The 25,724-nt window shown below is 45.1% G+C and overlaps 2 protein-coding genes across 12 annotated transcripts in view; one reads left to right on the top strand and one right to left on the bottom strand.

Annotated features, from left to right (window-relative positions):
* The window catches only part of DAGLA (diacylglycerol lipase alpha), a 64,864-nt gene extending 39,930 nt beyond the window's left edge, over positions 1-24,934 (top strand). For 9 of the 11 annotated variants that reach the window (XM_056353471.1, XM_056353466.1, XM_056353470.1 and 6 more), the window contains 14 exons: positions 3,682-3,816; positions 4,519-4,596; positions 5,848-5,972; positions 7,160-7,319; positions 7,660-7,743; positions 7,873-7,950; positions 12,305-12,385; positions 13,658-13,800; positions 15,331-15,399; positions 16,467-16,539; positions 17,645-17,841; positions 18,238-18,367; positions 19,214-19,395; positions 21,905-24,934. In XM_056353471.1, the coding sequence (XP_056209446.1) occupies positions 3,682-3,816; positions 4,519-4,596; positions 5,848-5,972; positions 7,160-7,319; positions 7,660-7,743; positions 7,873-7,950; positions 12,305-12,385; positions 13,658-13,800; positions 15,331-15,399; positions 16,467-16,539; positions 17,645-17,841; positions 18,238-18,367; positions 19,214-19,395; positions 21,905-22,832 (2,463 nt within the window). In that variant the 3' untranslated portion in view covers positions 22,833-24,934. The remainder of the gene's footprint in view (positions 1-3,681; positions 3,817-4,518; positions 4,597-5,847; positions 5,973-7,159; positions 7,320-7,659; positions 7,744-7,872; positions 7,951-12,304; positions 12,386-13,657; positions 13,801-15,330; positions 15,400-16,466; positions 16,540-17,644; positions 17,842-18,237; positions 18,368-19,213; positions 19,396-21,904) is intronic. The other 2 variants (XM_056353469.1, XM_056353468.1) reach the window with 2 other exon arrangements.
* The window catches only part of SYT7 (synaptotagmin 7), a 271,753-nt gene that overhangs the window by 98,642 nt on the left and 147,387 nt on the right, over positions 1-25,724 (bottom strand). The gene's annotated exons all lie outside the window — the stretch shown is intronic.

The following is a 25,724-nucleotide window of genomic DNA, read 5'->3' as shown; positions in this document are numbered from 1 at the left end:
AAAATGTAAACCTGTCAGAATCGCCAAAAGAACACTTCTGGATTACTAGCAGTCAAAACCTACTACTTAATCCATAGATTCACATGAAGATCATCAGTTTGAAGTTTTCACGTGCTACAGCTGGGATTTTCCCTTGCTGTTATCTGTCCAGCAGGGAAGGGTAAGGGGCTTGATAACATCGATTCCCCAAAAGTCAGCAGTCCATTCTTACTGGAAGCAGCAGGAGCAGGTTTGTGCCTGAGGGTGGTATGCAGCAGGGCTCCTGAGGACCTGGTGGAGAGGTGGGTACTAAGGTGAAAAATTTTGCTGATGACTCGTAATATTTAAGTTGGTCAGAATTATGAGTATCTGAGAATTCTTGAAAGACAAATCAGAACCAGGGATTTGTTATCAAAGATAGAAGAAAGTCATCAAGATGAGGTGATGCATGTGTTACCTGAAGAAAAATTACTTGCATGCACTGGACTCTGAATTAGTTACAACCTCTCAGGAAAAGAGCTAGGAGTTATCAAGGACACTTCAACAAAGACATCGGTGCACAGCAGTGGCCAAAAAATCAGGAAAGTGTTTAGCTTCAGTAGAAGGGCATAAAGATGACACGGAAAGCACCGAGGGACCAACCACATCGGCGATGTCCTCACTAAATATAGCCTGGTGTTTGGTCTCCTCAAAAACACAGCAGAAAAAGGAACATATTGGAGGGGATATGAACTTACAGAGGAAGAGAAATGAGACTGGGATTTTTAACCTCAAAAAGGGAAAGGTGTAATAAGATGAAGAGCTGTGTAAGAATAATGGAGAGTCAAGTGAAGGCTACCTGAACATTTGTTCATCACAGATGGCAACCAGTATGAATTAGATTAAAAGGGTTTGTTAGTAAGTGCGCTGTAGTTATCCGCAGGGTGTAGTTTCCAAAGTGTGGATGGCTGCAGGAATTGTCATAGCCCTTTTGCAGAAATCCAGCAATGTGTACTGGCACGCCGATCTTCCCAGTGGCACGCTCCTGCAGTACTGGCTGAAATGCCACCATGTTCCCAGGGAATGTCCCAGCCCCAACCTACTGTCCCGCTGAGAAGTCATAGCCCAGGACTGCCAGCTATCACAGACCCATCTGCTGGAGCTGCTTAGGAAAATCCACCCGGAAAACTGAACCGAAACAATGTTCGTGTCATGGCAGCTCCAACAGCAGCATTTCCTTGGAGGTTATTTTGGGCTCCTCCCCTGGCCTGTGCTACCGCAGCAGGGACACCTTCTGTCCCCTGAGAGGGCAACCAGGTCACCTTGTGCCGGCATCCAGAGACGCCTGTCCCAAAGGCGCAGCATGGGTGCTGCAGCTTGGCTCGAGAGCCCTGACAGGCATCTGAATGGCCTGGTTTCTGAACAACTCTATTTTATTCAGGAATGCAAAATATCTCACTTTGTGTCAAGCTTTTTAATAAACTTTTCATTCTGCAGTGACTCTTTCAAATTTTTTATTTTTTTTTTTTTAGTTCAGGATAAAAGCAGATACCAGAATCTTCAAATTCCTTGTGCTATTGAATTTCCATTTTACATTCAGCTTGAGCAATTTCCAGGCTCTTTTCTGTAAAGAAACAAGCTCTGACTTTGTGTGTCCTGGCATGACAGCGTGTGGAATGAATGCATATGCAATGGATCAGAAATAAATCCGATGCTGTCCCTCCCAGTCCTCATGGAAAAAAATGTTTTAGCAGAGGATTATTGCCCTCTGGGCTGGAAAATAGTTCTGCAGAGTGGACGTGGCATTGGGGCAAGAATCTGTTCTTATGGGTCTGGAGTGAAGTCTGAATTGCTAAGTCTCCCCCAACTCTGTCAGCCTCAGGGCCTTCAGGGTTTGTAGCAGAGCACTACAATCAGCCCTAAAGTATAATATCAGGGGCTCCAGCAAACACTCTTCCTTCCGAACAGAATGTGCATGTTGAACTTCCATTATGGCCTTTTACTTTGGTCAGAGTATTAAGGGGTGTTGCTGTCACTTTGGGTTAATGGGAGTTTGTCGTATTTTACTTCAAGGCTGTTTGCCTTTCTTGTGTGCTTATGAGAACTGTGGTAGGATTTATAGGGTCAGTACTTCAAGGGTACTGCAGTTGTAATGTTGGAGAGGTTACTGCCAGTCCATTTGCTCTTCAAAGGCACAGCTGGCATGGAAACCTGCACAGTGTGCACCTGAAGCCCCATTCTTAATGGTGATTTAAGTTACTTTTGTAGGCAAGTGAAAAATGATAGAAAGTAATCTTGCACTCCAGGAGTTTGTCAGAGATGAAAGAATGTAGGTCACTTCCTGCAAGACTGCTAGGGAGAAAAGGGATTTACTTTCTTGTTGGTCAAAGAAGAGAGATGGAGAGATCCTGTCCTGAAGTCTGTCTTCAAGTGCACGGCTCTGGCATTCTATGAAGACGGCAATCACATGGCTTTAGGTGCTGAGCAAAGGATGCTATGAAAACACAGGCTAAAAGTTCAGGATAAGGTTGTGACAGACCTTGGTAGGAAAGGTTATTGATGGCAGGAGTCAAAATACTGACCGCTGGTGTACTACAGCACTTGCTCTGTCCCACGTTTTCATGATCCAGCCTCTGGGTCACCCTTGTCTTTAAGCTTGCTGGTCTGAGTGATGGTCAGGCCAGCGTTGTCTCACAGTCAAGCCCACCTCCAATCTCCCAAACGGTTCTTGCTTAAGATCTTGTGTGGGATTTAGTTTGTAGTACTGACCAAAATGGGAAATAACATTTCTTCTCAAAATACCTTTGTCACTCTGCTTCAGAGCTTTTGCTTGATCCCCTCAGATCACTTCCATTTCTGTCCCTCCTGTGGTGTGGGTTTTTTTTTTTTTGTTTTTTTTTAGTTTGGTCACCTTCTCTTCTGGGAACTCTACATTTAATGACTCTAATCTCTTTTCAGGTTTTCCTTTTTAGGCCCTCTTGCTTGGGTGTAGTCCAAGATAAACCTGGAAAAGCCTGGTAAATTGGTCTGCTCCTTCAGTACCTGTGTAACACCTGCTTGTTGTAATTAACTCTTTGAAGTCACCTGGCAATGAGTCTGATGGTGAACAATGAGCAGCTTCTTTAGCTGTTCAGTGGCAGGATTGAGAAGTTGCCACTTTCTCTGTGATCTTTCTGCCAGGGACTGTGAGGTCTGGGTTAAGGATGACACACTGATCCCAGGACAGAGTTACAGAATTGAAGAGCCTGTTAAATAGGAAAAAATCAGTACTTGCTCTTTTTTTTTTTTTTCCCCCCATTAGCCTCTGTTCAAATGAAGTTGCTTTTGAGGAAAAAAGATGACTCTGAGGTAACATTGGATTGGTTCTCATCCTACTTCCTCTGTCTTTTTTATAATGTAGAGATGAAAACATTTCTCTCCCTTTGTGTCTGCCTGGTCTGTTTTGATGTTGAGGTGGTCTGCTTGCCCACACATAAGCACTGAGCATAGTACAGATTTGGTCTTGGCTGAGGCCTCTGAATGTGATTATGTAAAATAAATGAGAGAGATTAATATGATTAGACCAGATATGGTGTTCCCTGAAGGAATCTCATGGATGTTTTGGAGAGAGAGCTACAGAAATGAGGCCATTGCTGCCGCATTGGTTCTCATTCAGTGTCCTGTTTTGAGGCTCCCCACACCCAAACTCCTCCTCCTAAACTCTTCTCTCCCTGGATTTTGCAGGACGCCTACTCTGAAATCGCCTACCTTTTTGCTGAGTTTTTCCGAGACCTTGACATCGTCCCATCTGACATCATTGCAGGCCTGGTTCTTCTGCGCCAACGGCAGCGGGCAAAGCGCAATGCTGTGCTGGATGAGGTGGGTGGAGGGGGTGCGTCGCAGTGTGTGGAGGCAGTGGGCATCTCCCTTGGCCTCTGACTTACCTGCTGCTCTTGTGACTCACTGTGTGAGAACTGCATGACTCTGCCCGTCTTGTTTCTGTTGTGTGATGGGCTACTGCCAGTCACTGAGCTATAAAATAAAACCACTTAACTCCTTCAGCAGCTTTTTATGAGGCTCCCAAAGGGCCCAGCTGACACAGAGTCAAGCTTGTGAAACCTGTCGTCTCTTCTAGGCAGGTGATACATACAGATTTAGCTCTTGACCCCAAATGGGCAACTGCCTTGAGGGAGGTGGCAGGTACTTAAAAGTGGATGGGAAGATTGCTCCACCTGTACAGTGATGTGGAGAAGACTCCAGCATCTAGGTAAAGCTGCAGGAGGAATTTTAGGGAAAAATTCCTAAATTCCCAAGCCATTACTGGCATTGAGACTTGTGGGTTGTCATCCCAGTAGAAAATTGTTTTGGTTTCCTGCTCCTGCCCCCTTTCCTTGAGGTGGGGTTCAGACAGCAGTGATCAGATCAGGCAGAAACAAGAACAGCAAAATTGGAACTAGTGGAGGAGACTGGTTGGGATACTTGAAAGCGTCTTGTCCCAGGTTACACAGTGCTTTCTGTTTCTCATGCATAAATTTTGTCTTGGTGACACAGAGAATTTTTATATATGTTTGTGACTTACAGGCAAACAATGACATTTTAGCTTTTCTATCTGGGATGCCAGTGACCAGGAACACAAAGTATCTGGATCTGAAAAATGTGGTAAGTCACTGGACTGTGATCTTGCAAACTCACCACGCTTCCCTGTGTAGCCTGTTTTCTTTTTCTCAGTGGCTTCTCTTATTCCTTTCTCCCCTCTCTGGAATAATCAAAGAAATTAAAGATGAGTACAACATAATAACCACACTTGCTTTCTGGAGGCTTTTTGTCTTCAGATGACTTTTAAAGCATTATCTATCTCTGTCCTCCACTTTGGGGGATGTGGTAGTATTTCCAATCAGATGGGAGAAGGCAATGTGAGGTTTCTTCAAAGCCAGAGGTATGAGATGAGTGCTGCATCCAGGAGTGTCGTGCAGAGCTCCATATGGAATTACCACCAGCAGAGCTCGTGGAGCCCTGCCTGCTGGGTTCCATCTTGATAAGGGCAGGGAACTGCCTGGAATGAGATGGAGCCTTCCTCCCTGGGGCTGCTTCTCAGCAGTTCTCAGGATGGAAGTGGCTGCAGCCTGTTCTGTTCTATGTGAATTAAGCTTGGCTTTCCTTCTGGCATGCTGCTATTGCAGCCCTTCATTGGGCAAACTGTATTCACCTTCCTTGATTAGACGATATTGCTGCAAGAGAGGCAAGACTGACCCAATCCCAGCATCTCTGATCAAGTGATTCTGTGATTAACCTGCTTCTGGCTGTGCTGTACTGCATTGTGTTTAATGCTAACATCCTGCTGGTGCTAAGCCTGTGTTGTCTCCTGAATAGGTGTGTGTGGGGAGAGATGTCAGCAGAGCTTATAGAAGACAGCACCAAGGCATGTGGCCCCAAACTGGCTCTATGGTCCTCTCTGAGCATCTTATGGCCTGTGACACTGTGGAAGCAGTATATTTAGAGAGCTGATCTTCTTGGGGCTTAAACCAGTTTTCTCCTTTACTAGGGTAGGGTGGAGCAAAGGCCACAAGGGATGGCCTGCCTTTGCAGCAGGGTGTTTGCACAGAGGAGAACTTCTGTAGAACTAACTTCCATTTTTTTTAAACAGTTAGCAGGGCCCCTCCACTCGGGGAAAATAGGCATGGCTATACTGAGCTGTTCTTGGGAAGGGGAGGACATTGCCCAGCATAACCAGCTTGCTGTCCTGCAATCACCTGGAAATGCTGGCAGTGCTGTTCTGGTGGTGCTGAGAGAGAAGGCTGATGCTCAGAAAAAAAGGGTGCACATGTCTGACTGATGGAAAAAGGGAAATGGTAGAAAAACTCACTCTCTAAAAGCAAATAAGGCCTTTAGTGAGTCTCTTGTCTCTTTCAGCAAGAGATGCAGCGGTACAAAGAGGTGTGTTACTACATGCTGTTTGCCCTGGCTGCCTATGGCTGGCCCATATACCTGATGAGGAAGCCCACATGTGGACTCTGTCGCCTGGCCAGATCCTGCTCGTGAGTGGCCATCCTGTCTATCACTCTGCCTTCTTTTCTTCCCTTTTCTCTCCTGTTTTTTCCTAGATTTAGAAATATGTTTTTTCATCAGTTTGCTCTCCATCACCTCTCTATTTCTTCCTTTTATCTTCTGCTTTTTTCCTTTTTTTCCTTCTCATGCTTTTTCTTTCCATCTCTCGTTAACTCTGTGCCTTCATACTTCAACATCTTTCTCCTTGATCTCTTCCTTACAGTTGCTTATCTGCTTACCTTGTTAAACAAACCAGGCTGTCCTATGTTCTGTCCTCTCTGGCACGCTAAGGATCATGCCAGTCCTGTGCAGTTTGAACAGCCAGCGGAGAGAACTCATCTGGCACCAGACTGCTTTCACACTGAGTCAAAAAGCTGTCTTGGAGCTCAGGAATCAGATTTATCAGCAAGCCCAGATATACAGGAGTTGACATTTGGGTCTTTATTAAAGCATTGGCAAAACTTGGCCAGAGTTTGTGCTGTGTTCTCTATGACTAATTGGGGTTTTTTCTGCCATGCTGTATAGTGCTCACCTCATGGAGGCATTGCTGTAGTTCAGTTCAAGATTGCATTGTTTTAAATGTTTGCTTTCAGCTGCCATAATGCTGTCATCGGATTCTCTTTGGGGTTGAGCTTTTTGCACTTACGCAGGCAACTTCTGTGCTGAAGCTATTAGGAGGAACATATTTCCTTTTGAGTACTTTTATTTGTGAAGTGTCTCATAAGGGAAAGAAGGAAAAGAATCTGTGCTTCTGTGTTTGTTCTAGAATTATTCTAGACCTGTGTTCTTTTTTTTGTTATAAATAGATCTAGATCTCAGTAAATTCTAGCTGCTTTGGGTGTTGAAGCTATGTAGGACTGCGCTATGAAGTGCAGTATCCCTTGAGGAGGGATCCCAGCCCCATCATGCATTGATTCCTTGGGGACTGGTTACACTGGAGCTCTCTCTGGTGCTCAGAAGGAAAACTGCATCTGATCCCGGGGCCCTTTTTTGAGGCTGAAACACAAGTTGTGTGCTGTTTTGTGCAAGAGCTCCTACAAGTGAAAGAAATCACTGTTGTTGAGATGAGGCCAGTGTGGCATGCAAGGTCTGTCTTTCCCTTATCTCTAGGCATTCCACCCTAAAACTGGTCACTTCCACGTTCTGCTTTTCCTCAAAGCTATTTTTTTTTCTTCAGCAGATGTTGCTGTCTCTGTCCTTCACGGCCCCGCTATGCACCTAGTGTCACCATTGAAGAGGATAATTGCTGTGGCTGCAATGCCATCGCCATCCGGCGCCACTTCTTGGATGAGAATATGACCTCGGTGGACATTGTTTACACATCTTGCCATGATGCAGTAAGGAGAATCTGCAACTCCCTTCACATTTGGGGGCTGTTTCTAAGGCTCTTCCTAATGGGATTCACATACTTCCAGGCATAGTGATACAAAAAAGGAAACTTAAGCCTTTTTTTTTTTTTTTTCTTTTGGATGACCCTAGAGCTTCCTGTCCCCTCTCTCCATCAAGAAATTCTGCCACTTGGACAGAAACAGATGCTAGTACGAAAACTCAGATCATTCGGAGGAGTGCTTATGCATAAAGCATAGCCTGTCACACTGCTCCGTTTCCTTTTCCCTGAGCAGGAATAATTAAACAGGAATGTCTCAAATGATGGTTACAGTACAGGATCTTTTCCAGGTTTATGAAACACCTTTCTATGTGGCTGTGGACCATGATAAGAAGAAGGTGGTCATTAGTATCAGAGGAACTCTGTCTCCAAAAGTAAGTGCATTGTGCAGTGGCCTCAAATACCCTTGGCCACCCTGGCAGACTTTTGGGAGAGTCTGAGACCTTCCTGACTCACGCTTGGTGTGTGACTTACCTGTAGCGCGGTGACTGGTTTTCTTCCAGGATGCCCTGACGGACCTAACTGGGGATGCAGAGCGCCTTCCAGTTGAGGGTCACCACGGAACGTGGCTGGGACACAAGGTGTGTAAAAGAAAACAAACCAAAATGAAAAAGGAGAACCACTTCTTTTTCTAGTGTTTTGACTTTTTAATTACAGGCAAAAAAAGAATGGCCTTAATTGCTTGAGGTGCTTTTAAGAAGGGTGTTACATAACTGCAGTGAAATGGCTTTGAGGTGTTAAAAATCCTTAGCTGTAACAGTTACAATCACTACGTGTGTAATTAAAAACCCCATACAATTAGTAAAAACCAAACAGTAAAAGGCATCTGTGGGGACCTAGAGCAAAACTATTGGGAGTAATTCAGATTACTTTGTTTCCCAATGACCTTTTCAGAATTTGCAATCAAACCTTGAAAATGCGTTTTGAAGTTCTGTTGCAAGAGGATTGTTGCACTGACCCTCACAAAAGGATCCTGGCAGGACTTGCCTCTGTAATTAGACTGATGCTATATGTCTGTGTTAGTGATCAGGGCTGGGCTGATTAAATCAATTTACTATAGAGCTGACCTTTGCCCCAGTCCAGCAAAGTAATGACACGCATGCTGAGTTTTAAGATTATCAGGAATTTGGCAGCCTCTCAAGATGCAGTGCCAGGTTGGGGAAAGAAAAATACAAACTCTGTGTTGGAAGGAATGTAGCGGCTGTTGGAAATGTGGCTGCAAGGAGGTGATGTTGCTGATCGTCTCGTCAGGGTCCCTTCAGGGAGGGACATCAGGTTTCTAGCTGCTTGGAGCCATGAGCTGGGAGCTCCTGCTTTATTCATGATGTCCTGCCTGAATGCCAGACCTCTTCCCTGTGCTTTGATGCTTCACTTTAGGAAGCAGAGTGTTAGCAGCTGGTAGACAGCTGCGTACTTCAGTGCTTAGCTGGATGTGGGTCTGATAGAGAAGTGGCTACTTGAGAAGGTGTGTGGGCTCTGTGGGCTCCTAGCCTCCCAGAGCAGCAGATCTTTTCAAAAAGTGTTGTGTGCCCCCTGTTTGGCTGATGCCTATTTCCTTTGTTTCCCCCCGAATGAGAAATTTAATCAACCTGGCAATTTACCCTGGGACATTTTATGGAAACGCACGTAACAGAGATGTTTAGTGATGTGAATTGTTACCATCAGTTGTGTGACAAAATTCTATTTGTTTAATACTTCTGAAGTGTGGCAGTCAATGGTAACATGACGGTTACATTGTCGCTGTTGGGCAGTTACATTGTTGCCATTAGGTGGCTACACTGTTGCCACACTGTTGCCATTAGACAATTACATGGTTGCTCCATTGCATTAGGTGGTTACATTGTTGCTACATTGTTGTCATTTAGGCACTTCCAGTGTTGCTACATTGTTGCCATTGGGCAGTTAAATTGTTGCTGTTATGCAGCTACATTGTTGCTACATTGTTGCTGTTAGGCTGTTACAATGTGACATTGCTGTTGTACACATTCATTTAGCTCAAAATTACTTTGGACAATTCGTGTAATCGACAGTTGGTACAGAGAGAAATGTCAAAGGACACCAAAGGGAAGGAAGGGGGGAATCTGTTCTCTTTTTAATGTGCAGAAAAGCCGGTAACAAACCCTTGCAGAAGCTGGCTTCCCTTTGATCTGTATGTGAAAACGCTCACGTGCCAGTGACTAATACGAAACATTATCAGGTCATTCCCTTTGTTCTATGTTGAGTTTCTATATGGCCTTTGTGTGATTTCTTTCTTGATTGTTGCTAGTACAGAGATACAGCTTTATCTTAAATTATTATCAATATTAATCTTCAGGCAATAACGTACTGTTGATTCCTGAGGGGAACTAATGGAGATAATAGAATTTAAAAATGTCTGCCTTAATGCATTTTTAATGTCCAGAAGTCAACTTTAATACAAAAATAAATGAAGTGTTTTGCTAACACATTTAATTTGGAGAAAAGTACTTGGCCGTTCGAGAGCTCCCTGTCAGTTGTTTGATTTCTGTTATTTTTCTTGCTGATTCTGTCACACACACCCAGCAGGCTGGCATGGCCTGTTATCTCCACCTGCGGAGCCCGCCTGTCACTGTGCTTCACGCGGTGTTGATCAGACATTCTACAAATTAAAACTCTTGATGTTTACATGAGCCTCCTTATCACTCCACTGGTACCATAGCTGAAAGTGTTTGATTGCTTGGGATGCTGCAAATGCCACAGTTAAAATATATATTAGGTCTCTGAGCTATTTTGGATCAAAGAAACATAGCTGTAACTAAGGTTTATGGGTTAGCAGGCAAAAAAAAAAAAAAAAGGGATTGTCACAATTTGGAGGGGAAATTAAATGGGGGGAAAAAAGCTTCACATTTTTTTGAAATCTACTGATTTTATAATAAAATGAATTCTAAAATAATCATAAGTCAAGCATATGAATCTATACTTAATTCTGTTGAACTTGTATAGAACAAAGCTACTAAAACGATCATGTTATGGAGGTTTGTTTTCCTGGTGTAGAGCCAAGTGGGATGACAAGTAGTAGCTGCTAGAAGGAAGCCCTGAAAGCTCAGCCATGATAAGAGCTCTCACCAGTTTGATAGAACAGTCAGTAATAGCAATAACTTTCAAGCTCTTTACCAAATAGACCCCCTCTGTGAATTTTCACACACACACACACACTTAAAATACCTCAGAGCAGTTTCATGCCTTCAGACTGCAAAGCAATACAGAACATTTCCCTTCCACTTGTCCTAGATCCTCCAGTCTGCTTGGCTTTTTATGTGTGAGGGTTGAAAATGAAGCCCGGATAGTTTTATTAGTTTGAAACTTATGAAACGGTGTCCACTGTAACGGGAAGTCTAAATGTAACTTTGTGGTGATAAGTCTCATTTCGTAATATTAAAATCACTGTCTATATTAGAATACACTTTAATTACCAAAAATATACCTATAAGGCTGACTAACAGCCCATTAATAATATCACCATGGATTTAGGTCATGCTTTTCAAAAATAGAATCCGAAATTCACGTTAGAAATTTATATAAGTCGTCTGCCATTCACTTCTCATTAGAGTTGGCAATGGAGCCTCTCCTGAATGCAGTGGAAGCTGGCTAGCTGCTGAGACATCTGAACACAGGCATGAAGTACCATGGCATCTGCTTTTTGATAATGATGGTGGTGTTACAGATGTCCCATTTATAGATTTACCCATTTCAGGCTCTGCAGAATCACCTGTGCTCTGCTCTTGCTTTTCAGTAGTCAGATTGGGTTTGATGTTGTGTTTGATATTGAGGACTTTGAAAATTCCATGTTTCTTTGCTTTTTGAGAGGGCCATGAATTCTTCTGTGTCTGACATTAAACAGCGCTCAGTAATGTTCGCTTTGTACTTAAACTGTTTTCAGGTAGGGGCGTCATGGAAAATAGCAAAGGAGATGATCTCCCCTGGTTTTTGACCAACCCAGGCAGCATGAATTATTTGAGGTCTGTAATCACTGAATTAGAGTAGATGATTTCTGTTTACCAGTGTTCACCCTGGACTACATCACTGTTTTTCAGCCTTTGTAGTTCAGGCTTGCTTATCATTGATTAAACTGTAGCAAAGGCATGACCAAGAATTTATGCAACAGACCACATTCTAGTTGCTTCTTTATAACAGATCAACTGCATTTGTAATTATTACACAGGGGGAGAAGCACTCTTCAGATGCAGCCGTCAGCAGAGAAGATAAATGTTTAGAACCAGACTGTCGGCTTGTTTCCCATCTTCCAGCAGTTCTTAGCTTCTAGTGAATAAAAAACCTTAACAACTTGTGATTAATGTCCTTTGACAGCTGAATCTCCTTACTAGTTGCTGCTTTCTCCAGTCATCAATAGCTCTTACTATACTGATAGTGCTACCACTTTCCCCCCTCTAGTAGTGTCTTGGTATTTGTATTTTCCCTGTGAACTTGCTGGGCTAGTTCATGCTTTCATCCACAGATCTAAATGGAAGAGTACAGGTTTGCAGTTAAGGCAGTGGCATGCACAAAATCAGTTTGTTTCTCTGTTCTAGTGCAGGTCCCAGTGTCTGCTGAGCTACCAGCCACACAACCTTACATTTAAGTGGGTTTTGTGGTGGTGGGTGTTTTTTGGGTTGGGTTTGGCTTTTTTCTGGACTTTGTACCATGAGCCCAGGAATAGGGCCTTTGAGTATTAACTTCATTTAAGAACTGTCATTACTCGTAAACAGATTGTGGCTCCGGTAATCAGTGAGCCACGACATCTGCCTAATGAAGTCTATTCCTAAACGTGGAGTCAGTATTCTTCCTCAACCTGGACACATGCTGTGTGGCACTCAAGAGCTTATACAGCATTTGGGGCAGTATAGCGTCTGCTAGATGTTTAGATCAGGGCTGATCCATAGCTGTTTACATCCTGTTCTGTCTTGATGTTTCCCTCAGGGAATGGTGCTATCTGCTGAGTACATCAAGAAGAAATTGGAGCAAGAAATGGTGCTTTCTCAAGCTTTTGGACGAGACTTAGTGAGTATTAGTTTTATTCTATCTTTGTAGGCTATAAAAAAGATGAAATTTCCCTAAAAAACTGATTTTAGGGTTACTTTTGATGTTCCCAAATCTGTTGTACTGACTTCTAAAATCTTCCTTCAGTTCCTATTCCTCCTGATTGCCAGGCAGGCAACTAGTTACTTATTCCCCCAAGGCTTTTTTCTTTTGAAACCACCAATACTGCAGAACTCGGGATAATTTTTTTTTTTCCCAGGCAAAGCTAAGGCAGGAAGTCCCATTTGGTGGCATTGCAGGACAGGGAACATTAAAACCAGATCAACAGGAACTAAAATCTCATCTCTATGGAGATTCTCTTTGGAGACGGCAACGGGATGCCGTGCAGACTGCCTGTGTGTGCACATTTCTTGCGATAGAGAGCTATTGGAGAACCCAAGAGAGACATTACAAAGCAGCTTACCTTAGTTTGTATGTCAGTAAGAGCACAGCCCACTGAGGAGGGAACTTGTGAACCACCTGATTTCCTGCTGTCAGACAGCTGTCCTTTCCTCAAGCCCAAAGAGTGCCTTTGGCCTGAGCAGTGCCCACGGGGAAATTAGCAGTAGCTCAAGGGAGAAAGAAAAAAAGGGATAAAAGCCTCGATGGTTCCCTGAAATTTGAGTGTCATACCAGCCGACACTGAAGTGTCTGCCTGGTGATGTTTGGTACGTGTAGAGAGAGATACACAGGCATGTGTGAATTCTTTGTGCACGGTACTTTATTGCTCTCTTCCTGGAAAGTGAAATTTGGTTTTCAGTGAGCTGTTAGCTGAGGAATTTTTCCTGATGTCAAAGAACTCATTTGCTACCTGACTGGTGAGGATATAGTGACATTCAAAGCTCTATACTTTGGTTGTCTCCTGTGCATGATAATAAGTACCACATTCTGTTCTGCTTGAAGCTGGCTGTATGTATAGCGGGTCCAAATTCTAATTGGTGAAGAATAGTGAAACTAATTGGACCTGACCTACAAGGACAGAAAGAGCTTGATTAGTATGAGAGAGAGCAGCTGGCTTATATGTAGAAAATTAAATACTGTCTGAAGCTGAACTCTGAAGAATATCTGAAAAAGTGCTATGGCCAGAACATGTGCTGTCCCAAGTCCTACTGAAGGTTCATCTAGCCTGGTACTTTGTTTTTTACAGTTGCCAGCAACAGATGCTTGGGGAATGGGACAGATTTTGGGGGTTGTGGACTTACCTTTCAGTCTGACTTCAATTTCTTTTTTTTCTTTTTTTGTTGTTGTTTTCAGGGGAGAGGAACAAAGCACTATGGCCTGATTGTGGTTGGTCATTCCCTAGGGGCTGGCACGGCTGCCATCCTGTCCTTCCTCTTGCGTCCACAGTATCCATCACTGAAGTGCTTTGCCTATTCTCCCCCAGGTGGGCTGCTGAGGTAGGTGTCGGGGCAGGAGGACTGGTGGGAGAGAGTGGGGGTGTCGTAGCTGGGTCAGATCCTGTTTGTGATGCTCTGAGAAGCACGCAGAAAAATGGAGAGGCCGTCTATGGGAGCTGAGGGATGTTGGCAGCCTTTGCTCTGTGTTAGTTTGGAGTTTAGGTTATGATGGCAGGTGGCTGCTCGCCCAGATATTCTGGTTTATGAGTTAGCTGCCTGTGGCTCTAGCTCTAATTTCACCCTGACTAGCAGAAAATGCAGGTTGAGTGGATGGGGTGCAATTTCCATATTCTCTGCACAGTGCCACTGTGTCCTCTCCCCATCTGCTGTGAATAGATGTACAATAAGGAGATACTTGACCAAGTGTAGATGCCTGCATCAGTTGATCTAGTTGTTTGGACTCCTTTTGCAGCTGACAAAGAAACTGGCACTTCTGGGGTGTGATTTCTGTCATTGTAATGTGGGTGCCTAAAATAGATCAGAGGGATGGTGCTTCTTGTGTGCCTGTTTCTCTCCCTCGACTACAGGGGGAATCTAGGGTAGCTGCCTCAGAGCTCTGCAGAGAGGTATGGTGAGTTCCTCCCACTGTGAATTGGAACAGACCTGCTGGTCACATTATTTACATGACAGTCAAACAAAAACATCCCACTTGATTGCTGTGAAGTGAGATAAAGTCTTTCTAGTCATGACAGATGTCATGAGGGCACTTGAAATCGGCTATGGATTATCAGAAGCTTCTTGTGATAGTAACTGTATCATGTTCCAGGAGCAGCCAAGGGTTTTAAACTATCCCACTAATGAATCTGAATATCAGCATGCCTTGTTATGATAGTAATCCCTGGCCTTCTGCAGCTATAGAGGAGTTGCTCTGTAGAATGTTTCATGAGAGTTTTATAGCCTTCTGCTCAGAGCTTCTGCTCCTCAATAGCTTGGGCCAAGCTGTGCTGCATTGCCTCAGCTGTTTGAGTTCAGGGAGGTGCCTCCGACTGTCACACTTTTGTTGCACTGTGTGTCATGCCCAGGGTCATCTCTAGGTCAATGATGCAGCCTCTGCCTGTAGTAACTGGTTCAAAAGATCTGTGGGAAGGTAGCTGATTGCAGAACCAGTTCAGAGTGGAAGCCTTAATTCCCTCTTGTCTTGGTATTCAGGTTGCTGCAGAAAGTGGCAGTCTTAGTTCTACAGTGTCTTTGTAAAGTTGCCTCAGGAGCATGGTATATCCTCTTCCCTTCTGCTGTCCTGGCCATTCCCAAACTGTTGGAAAATGAGGCATTGAGTTCAAGTACTTCCTTTTCCAAGTATATTCAGAGCCAAAGTAATGTTGCTTAGGGCATGGGATGTGAATTTCAGGCTTTTCTTTATCAAGGTGCAAGTCTTAAAAGCCTTATTTGGGCTGAGTGGCTTGGGATGTGGTTTTTATGACCCTGGTTCACTACTTAGTAACCTCTGGGACACCAGTGGCAAATTGGGAATGAAGTGCCAGTTTGCTGCTAGTGAAACACTGCTTCTTCTTGGTCCTGTTTCTCTTCCAGTGAGGATGCCATGGAGTATTCAAAAGAGTTTGTGACTGCAGTCGTGCTTGGCAAAGATCTAGTGCCCAGGCAAGTTGAGAAGTGTCTGAATTTCTTGATGAATATCTGCTGTTCTACACTAAAGTCACCTGTTTCCTATCAGAAGCATCGAGCTCATCTCTGTCTCTAGTTTCCTCATTAACCTGTCCTTGTATGCTTCTTACTTGTCTTCATAGTTACCTGTATTGCTGCATCTTTTACCTGGGCACCTGTATTGGTGTTTCACACACACTTTTACAGGCATATTCCCCCCTGTCTCTCAGCTGCCTGTATGAAAGAGAAGGGTGACTATCCTGCCTCTGTAATAATACTCACTGCAGTATCTGACATGTCAGTGCCATCTTCCTGGTTGCCTGTGTTTTCTCAGACCTCTTCACGCTCTGCCCTGCACTAGAGGCACTGTCATCTCATTTTGTACTGCTTGTCTCTGAATACCTACTCCGTATCATCTTGCATCTCTGAACCAGCTCCCTCATTTCTTGTGTCTTGGTATTTCTCACCTCTCATTGTCTCCCAGGACCTGTTCTACTGAGCAGGGCATTGGACTAGGAGCAACCTGGGTTTTACTTTTGCTTCTGTCTTGTTGTGTGACCTCAGATAAATGGTGACGTGTCTGTCTGTACAATATAAGGCATGTAGAATTCACTGGAGGAAAAGTACCACACAGTATTGAATGTGCCTTTTGGTAACCTTGTGACAAAATCTTGTCCATCCTGTAGTCTGTATAGTGGTGTCATATAGCTCTGTGACATCTTTCTGCCTTCCCTCTTCTGTGTCATCCTATACTTGTCTTGCTCGCTTCTTTCTGTGGTTGTATCATCTCGTTATCTGTCCATTGACCTCTCACATCTGTGTTCACTGATCTGATTCTGCTATTACATTTCATACCTGTTATTGCCATGACGATTTCCTGTTGCCTCTTAACCCTGGTTACTGGTCCTGGGTGATGCCACAACCCACCTCTGAAATGATCTGCATTATGGCCTTGTTGCATTCTTGTAGTGTCTTTTGTAGAACAGTTTCTCGTTCTGCACTGTGTGTCCCTACCGTCCTGTTCCCAGCCCAGCTGTTGTAAACGCATCTTCCTCTTTTCCCAGAATCGGTCTCTCTCAGCTGGAGGGATTTCGCCGGCAGCTTCTGGATGTTCTTCAAAGAAGTAACAAACCAAAGGTAAGAGTAACAGACAGACATGACACCTCAAGGTGAGTCTCTGAGCAGTGATGGTAAATGTTTAGTGTCACATAGCAATGCTGCAGACTTCCTCTGCCCTCCAGGTCTCCTCAGGTCCACTGTGACTATTATTTAGGTAACCAGAGGAGTGATGGCAAGAGCTGGAAGGCAGCTAGAGCGGTCAGACCAAAGGGCTGCACTCTGCAGTCTGTGTGATGATTCTGGCTCCCTTGCTCAGAGCTCACCATCACAGGTCTAAAATAACTGAGCAAGAGATTTTTCTCATCCGAGCTTGTTTTGGTGTCTGTGTTCCAACTGTAGCTTTTCTTGGCCAGTAACGAATGGTAACAGGCTAGCAAGTACAACAGTTATCTGCTTATAGACACTGCTGCGTGCTGTCTGGGTGGTGCTGTTCTAGGATGAGCGGTCTGTTGATGTTTTGGAGATAGAAAATGGGGAAAATTGTTCCTCTCCAGGCTTCTTTACCATTACACTGAGATGGAAAAAACAATAAAATGTTAAGATTTTTTGGGGTAAAATACTATAGAAATGACCTGTAAAGGGAGAAAACTGAGCTTACATTTATTTTTCTTATTAACATTCTATGTTTTTTGTGTTTTGGCTTCTGGGTGTTTTTGGTGAGTTTTTGAGGGTTTTTAGGATTTCTTTCAGTGCATAAAGAAAGGCCTAAACAGAACTTTTGTCTGTTTATGTTATATAATCTTCTGCTTAGTTTTGTGCATTAAAAATTCAGATTCAGTCTACCTTGTTTATCCCAGAAGATACCAAGTTATCAGTCGGTGGGCAAGTTGGTGCTTGCTCTAGGTCCTTAACTCTACAAAATCCTCCAGTAAAAAAAGGAAGGATGAGATGTTGCTAGTTCTGAGGTTAAAATTGTAAAAAGAAGAAACACCTTTCCTAGGCAGGGTTATCCCTGCCTCTGGGTCTATTATTTAATCAAGTGGGGCACAAGACCTGGTTTTTTTTTTTCTGGCATTAGATACTTAGTTTAAAACTCCCAATAGTGTCTTGTGAGATGGCTTTGCTTTTCTTTTGATGTTTTTCTTTTATCAATGTTCTCTTTCCTTTCTCTTGTGTTGGACAGTGGCGAATCATTGTGGGGGCTACAAAGTGCATACCCAAGTCAGAGCTCCCTGAAGAGACAGAAGAAAATTCAGTAACAAGTAATCGTCTCTGGACCCATCCCAGTGATCTGACTATCGCCCTGTCTGCAAGCACGCCACTTTACCCACCTGGCCGCATCATCCACGTGGTGCACAATCATCCTGCAGAGCAGTGCTGGTGAGTATGTGCGGAGCTGTGAAGCCAGCCCACAGGTGGAGGTGAAAATTCTTTTGGAAAAGAATCCCCAAGACAGGAACCTATCTACCAAGGAGGTGATTTTTTTAATTCCTTTTTTTTTTTTCCCCTCCACTGTCTTGTGGTGACAGTGATTGTGTCTGTGTTGTCAGAATAAAAAGATAGTCATGTCACTGTTGGCTAGTGCAGAGTTTTGGAGCGATGGCAGTAGCTTGCATACTTTAATATCTCCTCCCTCTGTTTTGGTTTTTTTTTGTTTCCTGTTGCTTTTTCTGTCTCTAAAACCTGCTGTTTCTTTCTTTTGCATGCCAAAATATTGGCCTGCTCTTTCATCCCCTGCTCCTTGTTTTTTCCTCTGGATCCCAACTCCTCTTCCAGTTGCTGTGAGCAAGAGGATCCCACTTACTTTGCTATCTGGGGTGACAATAAGGCGTTCAATGAAGTGATCATCTCGCCGGCAATGTTGCACGAACACCTCCCATACGTGGTCATGGAAGGGCTGAACAAGGTAAGGCAGAGAATTAGGATCAGGGGGCACTAGGTGCCCTAAGAAAATGAATGCCTTGTCACAGACCTTTATGTACGTAGGATAAGTAGTCCTTTCCCAGGAATGCTGACTGTTTATACAAGACCATGTACTTTGGAGGGGAGGAGGAAAGAAGATTGTGCTCTGGGCCAGTCACAGGCTATTAGTTGGACGTAATGAGGCCTGGAAATGGAATGCAGATCTCCAGCCCAGCACCCAGAGTTCCAGACTATGTCTTTTTTCCAAATTTAGTGTCATAATAACATGCAGTAGGGTGGTGTTTGGTTTCTTCTCTCAGAAGCTGCCCATTAGACTGCGGCTCAGGTGAAATCCAGGCTGCAACGGAAGTCCTCCAAGCTGCAGCTGTAGCCCCTCTGTTAGTCTGAAGGGTGATTGAGGGTGTGTGTAATGGCTGTAGAGTGGGTCTCTGCCATGAAGCTGCAGTTCCTAGTCATGCAGCTTTACCATGGAGACTTCATAGAATGGTTTGGGTTGGAAGGGACCTTAAAGATGATCTCCCCCTGCCATGGGCAGGGACACTTTCCACCAGACCAGGTTGCTCCCAGCCCCCTCTGCCCTGCTGCTGTGAAGCCTGCTCCTTGCCCCATCTTGACATCACCTCCCCAGCACTGGATTTCCAGCAGGGCATTCTGACAGGATAGACTATGTCAGAATTTATTGATATAATCCCGTATCACAAGACCTTTTCCTGTGCTTGCAGAAGGTGCTGGTGAGAAACAGAGGCAGGTCTAGCCATTTGAAAGTCCTGAGCTGAGAACAGCAAAGCTACTATCTCCACTAAAGCACTACTCTGTCTGCCTTGAATAGGTCTTGGAGAATTACAACAAAGGGAAAACAGCTTTACTTTCTGCAGCCAAAGTGATGGTGAGTCCTACAGAAGTGGATCTCACCCCAGAGTTGATCTTCCAGAGTCAGCCCTTGCCTAGTGGACCCTCAGTGCAGATTGGAACTGGAGCTGTAGCAGCAGACAGAAGGAACAGCAGTACTAAGTAAGGATATATATTTGATTTCTTTGAAGGATTCTTGGCTCTAGGTGTGGGTCCTCTTTCTCTTGGGGCATTGCAATCAATACTTGTGGGAAGGATAGATCCAACAACTGCCTTTATGGGGACTTTTACTTCAGTATGTCTTGTGTCATGGTAGGGGAGAGAAAAATCCTTTGTGTTGCTCAAGAATCTGTGAGTGTGGTGAAGTCAGGAGAACCTAAAAGTTGATGGTATGGAAGAAACATTCTTTTCTCCTTATCCAGACAAGTGGGGTTTTCCTGAAACTATAAAGGCAAAGCTTGCAGTCTTGCAGCCAAATTTCTGGTTTTCCTATGTGATTTTTGTGCCCAGAGATAGCCTACACAGTGATTCTCAAAAGCTGTGAAGCAGTGAAAGCCATAAGCTTACCAGAATGTAGGCATTTAAAGCTGCTTTATAATGTGACTTGTGTAATATTATAAACAGAACAATCTGGGAACCTGGATAAAGGTGAGGGGGAGAGCAGCTGGTGTCCTGTTTGTGGAGAACGGGAACAGTAAGCTCAGGCCAGTGGAAAACAGGTGAAGGGAAAAGGCATGTTCCAAGTGTGGAAGGTGTTCCTGCAGGGCTTGTTTTCTGAAACCCAGACCATCACTGAGCACTGACTTCAGTAGCCTAAAAAAGGCTGAAAGGTGGAGGAACATCTAGAAGGTATACAAAGAGTGGCTTGGAAGAGCTTGTTCTTTGTAGTGTATGGGAACAGCGTTCCTCCAGGAGCTGATGGCAGAGACTCCTTGCAGATTTTTTGGATAACATTTGGGGTGTTGCAGGACCACAAACTTGCAAGAAGCAAAAAAAAAAAAAGATATGAAAATGTGAGCAAGGACTTGTTTCAAAGCTGGAACACGTGACTTCCATCACAGAATTGCATTATGTAGGGCAAATTGGCAGACAAAATAGGGAAGATGAGAGAAGGAAGAAGGTTTGTAGTCAGAGATGGCAAATAGGAATTGTGAGTGGAAACAGAAGGCAGCATTGTGGGTGGGAGAGGATTATTCCTTTGCAAGGGAAGCACTTCTGTGGAGATTTCAGGTACAGACCCAACAGGAAGCTCTGTGTGTGGGAAGAGGCAGGGTGAGGTGGTCTGTGCTGAGTGATGGACCAGGTTGAGTATTCTCGAGATAATGAGTGACATTTAAACTCGGAAGAAAAATAAGACAGCAAGTAATAGGGAAGGTTCTTATCACAGAAGGTGTGAATGGTCAGAGACTTTGAAGGAGAGCTTAGAAGCAGAACTGCAGCTCTGACGAAACAGCAGGAACAGGGATCAGCTGATGTTTGTGAAGGCTACAGTAAGACTGAGAAGAGGAACTAGGTCAAGCAGCAGGGAGAGGAGCGGTGGTTTCTGTGTGGGAGCAGACCCAAGGGCCTGCTTCCCTTTGAGGCGAATGGAAGAATAGGGGGGAAATATGAGATATGAAAGGAAAAGGAATGAGAGAGAGGACAGAGAGGCTTAAGGGAGGTGCTAGAGTGGAAACAACTGTAGGTTAGCTGTATTTGTTTTAAGGTCAGAGCCAGCTTACTGTGTTGTGCTTCCTCTTCTTGTTCTCAGACCGCTGTTACTCTCTATAGAAGTTACAAAGTGATCAAATATTGGCCTAACTTGTCTTTCCCTATACATACGCAGTCCTCTCCCAAGCTCAGGCTCTTTTCTTAGAGATTTCCTTAAGTTCTTATCTTTAGGGCTGCTGTTTTGGCTGCAGCTAATCCCAGGCTTTGTGCATGCCTGATGTGGGGAGCTCCTTCCCTGTGTCTTTCTGGAGGAGCCTGCTGAATCCTTTAAAGTCTTAGTGCAACTGGAATCTTTCTAAAGATCTTTACTTGTCTTAAGCTGAGTAAATGGCTTTTTTACCTATTTTAAAGTTTGCTACCTGAAATGGTAGTTGAATTGGTCATGGGCAGTGCTCTTAACAGCCTCCTGGCATTTGTGGTAGTAAGGTAGGGATTGCCAGCATGGAAGAGGGGAAGGCACGAGACTGACTGGAATGGTTCCAGAGTGTGAGAAGAAAAAGTAGTGGGTTAACTGTAGGCTAGTCCTCAACCTCTCTAGTTTCAACTAAGACTAGTCTCAGTCCTCTCTAATACAGAGGTGCCGGGTGAGAGAGGAGTTTCTCTGCACCTGTGGAGACTGCACCGTGGTTTGGGGTGCTTCAGTTAAAAGTGCTGTAAGTTTCACTGGGAGCAGAACCATAGTTGTCAGTGGTGCTTGAGAGGGGAGACATTTAGCCAGGAGAAAAGGGAGAAGGGCAAGAACCTGACTTTGCAGAGGGAAGGAACTGTACCTAACATTTTCATCTGGGAGGATGGAGAGATGAGAGGTTTCTTGAAGTTGTGTGTGGCTCTGGTTAAAGCAGTGACACGTACCCTCAGTGTGTATGGGAAACTGTGCCCAAGACTTGGTTCCTCTGGCTGTTCTGGCAGCTTGTGGTTCTGTGGAGTGGTGCAGCCTCACATTGTCTGTTTCTCATTGCAGGAGCAAGTCCCATTCTGAAATTAGTTTGGAGGGGTTTTATGAGACAAAGCCACTTTCTCCTGTGCAGAAAGACCCCGTGGAGCTGCTTCTCCTGGATACAAAGGAACGTCTGTCTGTGGAGCTGCAGGACCGTCGTGCTCCTCTCGCCACCATGGAGAGCCTCTCGGACAATGAATCCATCTACAGCTTTGACTCAAGGCGCTCCTCTGGTTTTCGGAGCATCCGGGGCTCCCCCAGCCTCCATGCTGTCATGGAGAAGGATGAGACGCACTGCTTTTATATAGACCCTGTTATCCCTGAGGAGAACCCTTCCCTCAGCTCGCGGACAGAGCTGCTGGCTGCTGATAGCCTTTCCAAGCACTCCCAGGAGACTCAGCCCCCTGACAATGCGCTCAACAGTGGTGGCACTACCCCCCAGCGACGCTGCAGTGAGGAGGGGGCCAGCAGTGAGGGGGACCGAGTTTCCTTAGCCCCTCGTGAGGAGCTGTCCCTCCAGAATGGACGGCTCACTGATGTTCCCAGTCCCCAAGTGCTGGAGTTTGCAGAGTTCATAGACAGCCTCTTTAATTTGGATAGCAAAAGCAGCTCCTTCCAGGACATCTACTGCATGATGGTGTCAGACAGTTCCAGTGACTTTGCAGAGATGCCCAAGTCTGTCAGTGATCAGGAGATCCTGTTGAGGGCACAATACGAACCCAACCTAGTCCCAAAGCCCCCGAGGTTGTTTGCAGGCTCAACAGAACCTTCGTCGGGCATCTCTGTCTCACCCTCTTTCCCCCTTAGCTCATCTGGAGAACTCATGGACATCACTCCCACAGGGGTAAGCAGCCAGGAGTGCCTGGCCACTGACAAAATCCGGACTTCCACCCCTTCTGGTCATGTAACCAGCCCTGTCAAGCAGGACGACCTCATGATTTCAGCCCTCTAGTGCAGGGCAAAGGGGTGCAGCTCTGAGAGCTGATCCTGTAGGCTGAGTGCTGGCATGATAATACTTGGAGGAGGTGGTCGTTGGGCAGGTTGGATTGCAGGAGACAGCTGGAAACATTCCTTCTGGGGTGACACAGTGGTGGCACACTGGTGTCTGGAGGATGGATTGTGCTAGAGTCCTGTGCTTGCAGCTGGGGGAAGCATTGCCTCACGAGGCCTGCTACACCGAGAGGGTCTGAGTCGCTAAAGGTAGTTGCAAGTTCCCTACCTCAGCCTGCCACATTTCATTCCAGAGGCAGATTCCTTGCCCCTAGGGCACCTGCTGAGTTTGGGAGTGAGATACCCTGCTTCAGGGAATCCTCTGGGGTGACAGGGTGGATTCTTTGAAGCTTGAGGATTGGATAGACTGAAGCAAAGGGGCCAGACCAGATCACCCCCTTGGTACAGTGTCAGTAGTTTTGGAAATGAGCGGATTGAGACTTTGGGCCCTGTTGCACTACCATGTTGGATCTGGCCCAAGATCCAATTCGTCACACTTCCACAGGGATTGCTTTTTGTAGGACACTCCTGTTTTAAAGCCATTGGGGCTGTATTCTCCCCAAATGCAGTCTCCCCTCCCCTGGCCAGGCGCAGCAAGAATGGGGCTGGCATTGTGTTTTCTCTCCCCTGAGTACTTCTGTGTTCAGTGACCACCAGGCTGCTGCTGAGATGGAAGGACACTGTTCTGAAGAGCCAAAGCCCTCTGCCATGTCCCTCTTTTGCCAGAAGAGAGTTCTCCTGGATGTCATCATCGTCACTTCTCTGTTCCCTGGACCACTCTGAGCTGGCAACATTCCTGCAGGACTGACAGGATTCTCATCTCAGAGCTGCATGGATTGATCAGCTTAAAAATTCAACAGGCTTCTCAACACCCAGTGTTATTTGGCAGGCCCCTGCAGAGCCTGGGAGCCTCTCCTGGACTCTGCTGAGTCCTCACACCACCCATATGCAGTAATCACAGATCAATGCCAGCCTCTGTCATTGGGAGTTCAGGGAAAAGATGAACTTTTACTAAGTATTGAAATTTCTTGTATGTTTACAGAGCTGCTAAGCTTTTTTGGAAGGTATTTATTAAGCAAACAGGGAGGCTTTCCCTAAGCAAAAATCATGTTTGTTCTTTCCTTCCTGTGCTGTTCCCTCTGGGGACTGGGGGGACAGAGGATGGGCAGGTACAACTGCAAGTTCCCTGCTTTTAAAGTGGGTTGGAGTCTGGGGGAGGCTGCGTGCATCATTTGTCTGCCTCTGTTGCACAACACTGCATTGCAAAGCGTGACCAAGTTGCTAGTAAAACTACCTGAGCACTGCTGTGCAGGGCCTCAGTGCCCGGAAGAGCCTACTAGACCTATGTAGGCAGGCACTTTTTCTAATGATGGGAGCAGGAGAAAAACTACCTGTCTAGAAAGTTAAACATGCTGTGACCTGTAGACAGCCTTTAATTGACAAAACACCTTCATATCAAAGCTCAGCAGAGTTACCAATCAGTCTCACTGGAGCTCTGTCCTCCCTCACTGGAAAAGAAATTCCTATTTTAACTTCCTTATCACAGATGTTATTGCCCTCCTTTCCCCTCCTTAGCTGTGATATTTCCATTGCGGGGGGATGCTGTGCTTCCCAGGAGCTTAGCTCATGACAAGTCCTTGTGCTCCCGTTATCCCTAGCTGTGTTCATAGAGAGTCTCTTGAAGCCCCAGGCACATGTCAGGGCTGTGGTGTCCTGGGTGCCACACAAACAGAGCGTGGGGTATCGGATGCCATCAAGCCAGAACAGGAGCACTTTATAACCAGCGTGCATTGATGTCAATAACTTCAGGTGCACAGAAGCGAACTGGACTTTGTGTCCAAGTGCCGATCTCCCACTTAACAATTTACTGTGGGATCCTGTGTCTCCTGCTCCTTACACATTGCAGGGCCTTCAGAAATGCAGGAGCTTTGTTAAATGGGCAGTAAAATGTTGTCCTTGTGGTTTAGGTTCCAAAGGTGACCTTTTCTATACTGTTTTGAATTGGAGGGAAGAAGCCCCTCTGAATTTAAAATACTTTGTAAAAGAAAAATACTTTTATTCTGAGCAACGAGAAGTTACTTTTTTCTTTGTAGATCCTTCAGATAAGAGCAGTGTTGTTCCCCTTGCTGAGAGCTTTTATGGTTCAGGAGCTCATATAGAGCAGCTGTGTAAGTGCCATCAGGTCATCCACTATTGCAGACCACAGGGTAAGGCTGAATTGCTGCACACACCCAAGAAACGCTAAAAAGGTGGTGTCCAGGAATACGCACAATAAACTGGGTAGTTTTGAGGGGGGAAAGGGGAGCTGAAGTGCAGGGAGGCTGAGGCTAGCAGGCTAGCTCACCTCCTGATGCAGGCTGCTGACACACCTTGATAGAGTGGGAAAAGGAGTTCATTTCTGCCTTTAAGTGTCAGCAGAAGGTGGGTAGTAATAACACTTAGCACTTAGGCAGAGTTTTATATCTGCAAAGCACTTTACAAACATTAATGAAAGAATCATCTCTGTCCCTGGCAGTTAGGTATTAGGAGATGGCTATCTCTGAGACTAGGTGGATCTACTGGTGCCCTACCCAAGGATGGTGGAGAGATGACTCAAGGTCAGGAAGATAACCTCCCTCTTCAGAAAAAAAAAATAAAATTCAGTCGTGACCTGATGATGTTTAATGGGTTTAATGGGTCACAGTGTTGCACTAGAAAGTAAATTCTGGCCTGGGTGTACCTCCACCATGTCCTGGAAGATGCAATTGTTGTGCATGGCTGTTTCCTTCTCTGTGCCATTGGAACTATGTCCCAGGGGAACGGGGTTACCTTGTCCTTGGCCAGCTGCATTTTTTTGCTTTGCGCTCTGTGATTA

Source organism: Falco biarmicus, chromosome 10 (assembly GCF_023638135.1).
Source record: "Falco biarmicus isolate bFalBia1 chromosome 10, bFalBia1.pri, whole genome shotgun sequence".
Classification (NCBI taxonomy): Eukaryota; Metazoa; Chordata; class Aves; order Falconiformes; family Falconidae; genus Falco; species Falco biarmicus.
Note: the sequence above shows the minus strand (reverse complement) of the source record. Positions and strands in the feature narration are given on the sequence as shown.